General features: G+C 44.8%; 1 protein-coding gene across 1 annotated transcript in view; it reads right to left on the reverse strand.

The window, feature by feature from the left end:
* FAM227A (family with sequence similarity 227 member A) overlaps positions 1-6,194 on the reverse strand; it is a 75,145-nt gene that overhangs the window by 3,064 nt on the left and 65,887 nt on the right. The window contains 2 exon segments of the mRNA XM_042781061.1: positions 989-1,038; positions 1,041-1,167. Of these exon segments, the coding sequence (XP_042636995.1) occupies positions 989-1,038; positions 1,041-1,167 (177 nt within the window).

Raw genomic sequence — 6,194 nt, forward strand, 5'->3', positions numbered from 1 at the left:
TACAAATAAAAGAAAGTGGGCATGCTGTTCCCATCTGATAGGAAATCACTCATGCCATGGACTGAGCCCCACTGTCCCCAGCCAGAGAGCCACTCAGGCCTAGTTAGCCAGTCATAGCACTGCTTCCTCCTGAACACAGTGACTGGTCCAGATGGATGAACAGAGCAAACAGTGACTCCTATGAGGCTTGGTTTATAGGGGCTGAGAGGGGGTGTCCTTCTCCTTTTGATCATAGTCTATAAGGGGACGGGCTTGGGCTGTCCATGGGCCTCTCTCCTTCTCTGAGGGCAGAGGCAGTTTGAAAAAGAAGCCAGCACACAGAGGGAAAGAGGGTTGAGAGAAAGAATGAGAAAATAGCATTGATGCCCTAGGTCCAAATGTGCCTGTAGCCAGCCTGTCTGTGACCTTCCCAGTTACTTAAGCCCCTAGATTCTACTTCTGCCTAAGCAAGTTTGAGCTGGCTTCCCAGGACTTGCAACCAAAGAGCTCTGACTGGCACAGTTGTTTTTGTAAATTGTGATTTGGGTGAGAGTTTACAGAGCAAATTTGTTTTCCATTCAGCAGTGCATACACATTGTGTTCCAACTCGTATAGTCCTTCAAGTACTTAGCCCGACGTGTGGCAATAATAATAGAAGAACTATGGGAGTTGAGTATCTGCATGAATGGAGTGGCCTGAACACAACCTCGTGACACCAGACTGCAGGTAAACTTCTTTGTGCTTTTTCCTACGTACTAGGAATTCTTTCTTAATCATATTTTATCTATTTTTACTGGCAATATACACAACCAAGCATACATCCATTCACAAGTTGTACACAAACAGTTTAATGACACCAGTGACATACTTCGCACTGGGTCACCATTCTGTCTCTACCCGTAACGCTTCATTCATCACCACTAGTGTAGGCTCTCGGCCCCTTCAAGTTCTCGTCTGGGCTCTAGAGTAACTGCTGTCAGTTTAGGAACTAGGCATTCTTAAACTGGACGCAGGTCTAGTTTCTCCATGGTTTTGGACTGAACAAACCTTAAAAGAAATTCTGCCTCTTTGTGTTGGCTTCCTCTGAGCTTCTTGTCAACGGGGTCTCCAGTGAAGGTAGAAGGTGGGAGCAAAGTGTGGTTTGTCTTCCTTTTCTCGGCTGCTTTTTCATTGATGATGTTTATCTCCCTGGGGAGAAAGCACGAAGACGTACATGGAAAAGACCAGTCAGTGTCATCTTGCAGTGCTTCACTCCCACTGTCACGTTGCTGTAGTTGGCAGTGGCTGTCAAGTCCGATCTGACTCATGTGTGCAGAGCAGATCTGCCCCATGGGCTTTCATGGCTGTGACCCATCAGAAGCAGATCGCCAGGCCTGTCTTCTGAGGTGTTTCTGAGTGGGTTTGAACTGCCCACCTTCCAGCTAGTAGTCAAGTGCTTAACCAATTGTGCAACCCAGGAACTTCTTCATATGTACATACCCCAAACCAAACCCACTGCCACCAAGTTGATTCCAACCCACAGAGACCCTTAGGGCAGAGCAGGACTGCCCCATGGGGTTTCCAAGCCTTTACGGAAAGCAAACTGCCTTATCTTTCTCCTAGAGAGCAGCTAGTGGGTTTGAACAGCTGACCTTTTTAGTTAGCGGCTGAATACTTTAACTCCTACACCACCACACCAGAGCTCCTTATATGGACAGGGAGGTAAATATTTACAAATTCATTAATCACATCTGTCAAAAGCAACCGACTGCAGGGAAGTGCTGAACACAGAACCATGACTCAGTCACTGAACCCAAGGTGCCGGCTGTGTGCCAGGTGTACCTGTGTGCCCTGGGCACACAGAGGACTGAGACGTAGTCACAGCCACCGAATTCAGGGACTACACAGGCACTCTTCAGGTGATAACTCCTACCTGTCCTTTAGTGTCATGTAAATCTGCCCTCACTTTGAAATGAATGGACCAACCCCTGTTGTTGTTGTTATATGCCTTCTAGTTGGACTGACTCATAGCGACCCCTCTTTGGGTTTCCGAGGCAGTATCGCTATGGAAGTAGATTGCCTCATCTTCCTTCTGAGGAGTGGCGGGTGGGTTTGAACCTCCAGCCTTCTGGTTAGCAGTCAAGGGCCTTAGGCACTATGCTACCAGAGCTCCCACTCACAGCAAATTTATTCCAACCACCATCACTTGTTGCATGTGCAGCTTTTAAATCACTGAAAAGCCTTCAAGGATTTTCTTGCACTAACCTAACCTACTGTCATTGAGTCGATTTTCGACTCATAGAGACCCTATAGGACAGAGCAGAACTGCCCCCATAGGATTTCCAGGGCTGTAAGTCTTTATGGACGTAGACTGCTTCATCTTTCTCCTGTGGAGCACCTGGTGGGTTTGATCTGTTGACCTTTTGGTAGGCAGCCCAATGCTCGAACCACAGTGCCACCAGAGCTCCTTTCTTGCATTAACACGAGGCTAAGTAAGAACTGTACACACCTCTTTCAATTTACCTACAATTTTTTAAAAAAAATTTTATTGTGATTTTGATGCAAGTTTACAGAGCAAATTCATTTTCCATACAGCAGTTCATACACATTTTGTCTCATGGCATTGACTGCAATTTCCCACAATGTAACAGCTCTCTTCTCACTTCCTCCCCATAGTTACCGCTTCCCAGTGTCCTTCCCTCCCATGCACTTCTGCCCCCTGAGCTGTCTCCCTGTGCATACACAGCCCTTCTATTCTCCCATGATGAGTATCTCCAGAGTTTATCTACCTAATGTAAATGTTCAGCCCATATGCCTGTCTATTATTTGGCTGGAAGCCACAGGAGTGAGTTCAGTTCCAGACCTGAAGGGCAGCTAGGGGTCATAGTCTCAGGGGTTACACCAGGCTCCATCCGACCAGCAAACCTGGTCTCTCTTTTTCATTTTTTTTTTATTTATGATTTTGAGTTTTGTTCCACATTGTTCTCCCACTCTATCCAGGATCTCCTACATAGATGCCCCTCCGAGTGGCTGACAGTGGTAGTTAGGTACCGTCTAGTTCTGGTCTCATGGTCACATAGGTTGAGGATCACATGGTCTACCAGTCCCTTGGACAAACTGTTTCCATGTGTGGTTTACTTCATTCTTCTTTGCTCTGGATGAGGTGAGACCCATCATTGCATGTAGATGGCTGCTTGCAAGCTTTTAAGATTCCAGTTACTACTCACCAAAGTAGGATGTGGAACAATGTTTGGGGTAGTATGTTATGCCAATTGAGCTTGATGTCCCCTGCGACTATGGTCCCAGGCCCACAGGTCCAACTACTTGCTCCCTCTGGGTAGCTGGCTGTGGCCAAGAAGTGACTACAACCTTGTCCCTTGTCAGCTCTACTATATACCTGGCCATTCTCATAGCACACACAAATACATCTGTAGAAACATAGTCTGCCAACCCTATACATGGTCATGGGCACACTCTCCCCTGTATAGACAAACTTGATCATTCAGCCTGTCCACCCATCTATCCACCCATAGATCAATGTTTGCCATCACTGACAATGTAGTACTGTATATGCAAAAGGGTTCATCTTTGTTGTCTGTAACTCCCATGTGCCTCTCTCTGTCTTCCTCTTCCTCAATGCCACCGTGTTGATCACTCACATTTGGTATATTGCCCTTCCCTTCACCCAAATCAACCTATCTAGCAGTGTTCCCTCCTTTCCCCTCCCACCCCAAGTAACCAAAAAAGAAAGTTTCGTTTCATATATAAACCTTTCCTTGACATTTTACGATAGCATACTAATACAATGTTTGTCCTTCTGTGATTGACTTATTTCACTCAGCATAATGTCTTCCAAGCTCATCCACATTAACCTACAAATTCTTAAAGACACAGTTAGGATCTCTGTACTCTGGGGATGACCTATAAACTCAAACCAGGGAGATACATTGTTTTGTTGTTAGGTGCCATTGAGTCATTCGGCTCATAGCGACCCTATGCACACCAGAATGAAGCACTGCCTGATCTCGTGCCAGCCTCATGATCTTTGCTACACCTGAGCCCATTGCTGCAGCCACTGGGTCAATCCACCTCACTGAGTGCCTTGCCTTTTTTCGTTGACCCTCTACTTTACCAAGCATGATATCCTTCTCCAGGGAATAGTTCCTTCTGACAACATGACCAAAGTAGGTGAGATGAAGTCTGGCCATTCCCACTTCCAAGGAGCATTCCAGTTGTATTTCTTCCAGGACAGATTTTTAGTCCTTTCAGCAGACCATGGTACTCTTAGCATCCTTCTCCAACACCACAACTCAAAAGCATCAACTCTTCTTCGGTCTTCCTTATTCATTGTCCAGCTCTTACATGCGTAAGAGGTGATTGAAAATACCATGAAATACCATGGCTTGGGTTAGGTGCACTTTAGTCTTCAAGGAGACATCTTTGCTCTTCATCACTTGAAAGAGGTCTTTTGCAGCAGATTTTCCCAATGCAATACATCGTCTGATCTCTTGACCACTGCTTCCATTGGCGTTGATCACAGAACAAAGTAATATTAATTTCTCAACGTCAATCTCTTCTCCATCCATTGTGAAGCTGTTTATTGGAATCAGTTGTGAAAATTTTTGTTTTCTTAGTATTGAGGTGTAATCCATATTGCAAACTGTCTTTAATCTTCATCAGTAAGGGCTTCAAGTCACCCTCACTTTCAGCAAGCAAAGTTGTGTCATTTATGTATTGCAAGTTATTAATGAGCCTTCCTCCAATTCTGATGCCACGTTCTTCTTCATATAATCCAGCTTCTCAGATTATTTGCTCAGCATACAGATTGAATAAGTATGGTAGAAGGATACAACCCTGACACACTCCCTTCTTTATTTCAAACTGTGCAGAATCCCCTTGTTCTGTTCTAATGACAGCCTCTTGATCTATGTACAGGTTCCTCAGGAGTACAATCAAGTGTTCTGGAATTCCTATTCTTCTTGATGATACCCATAATTTTTTATAATCCACACAATCAAATGCTTTTGCATAGTCAATAAAACATAAGTAAACATCTTTCTGGTATTCTGTGTTTTGAGCCAAGATCCAGCTAACATCAGCAATGATATCCCTTGTTCCACATCCTCTTCTGAATCCAGCTTGCATTTCTGGAAGCTGTCAATATACTGCTACAACTATTTTTGAATTATCTTCAGGAAGATTTTACTTGTGTGTGATATCAATGAACAAGAAGATTAAAAACATAAGGACCAAAGACAAGAATGATGATAATAGTGATTAGGGGCCCTAAAAGGGAAAGGAACCCCATGAACTTGGAGAGAGTGGCTTTAATTTGGTTCAAAGTTAAATTACTGTCAGGTTTATTTGATCCATGTAGCCATCTGGCTTCATTATAAATTTTCTGGACGTTTAATTCTACTACCCCAGATGAGTTAATGTAGGTGTATCACAAGCTGTTGGCCAATGTCTGCCTTGTTCAGCAAGAAGGAATTAAAGAGTTAAGTGACAGTCCACTACCACCTTTGCCAGGGAATCTAACTGTCTCTGCTTCAACTGTTCCTGCCATGGACTCAGCCAGAGCTCCAGCTGAGCAGGTCAGATTCTCGGGGGCAGCTTCATGATAAGTGAAGCCTCCCTTGGGGGCTAAAAACCTTTCGGTGGCTCTAACTCCTGCTGTCCTGAGGCCAAGACCTCGCTTTGGTTGGTGGAGCTGGGAAGGGTGTGTGTCGGGGCTGCTTTAGGGTTTATAAACCTGGACAGAGGGTGCAAACTGTCCTAGGGTGCACAATGCCGCTACAGACCAATCATTGAGGCAGGGGCGGGCAAAACTTTCTGTCGTGGGTTGGCTTCCCAGCCAATGTGACTACTAATCTCGCACAGAAAAATATATCCTATGTGTGCACAGGGAGCCCCTTTCCCTGCAGTGGCATCAGGGAATGGAATGGAAGAGTTAGCTCTTTGCATCCGCAGCTGAGAAGTTTGGCATTGACCAGGATAATGTCCAAGAAACACTTCTTTTAAGGCCTTGCCTAGATTCTGGCAAATAGGACACTCTTTCTGAGTTAAACTGGAGTAAAACCTGGTTGTTTGGGTGCTGATTAAAATGTGGGAAGAGTTGAATTGGGCTATACCTTCTATTTGGTTTTTTCTTTGGGTCAGTGGCTCCAGTCCCTCTTCTATATCAAATATGGGTTAATCTAATGCAAGAGGTGCTTGCTGAAAGTGAGGATGACTTA

The sequence above is a fragment of the Orycteropus afer genome, unplaced genomic scaffold (assembly GCF_000298275.1).
Source record: "Orycteropus afer afer isolate SDZICR_OR568_19922 unplaced genomic scaffold, OryAfe1.0 scaffold00083, whole genome shotgun sequence".
In the NCBI taxonomy this organism is placed as follows: Eukaryota; Metazoa; Chordata; class Mammalia; order Tubulidentata; family Orycteropodidae; genus Orycteropus; species Orycteropus afer.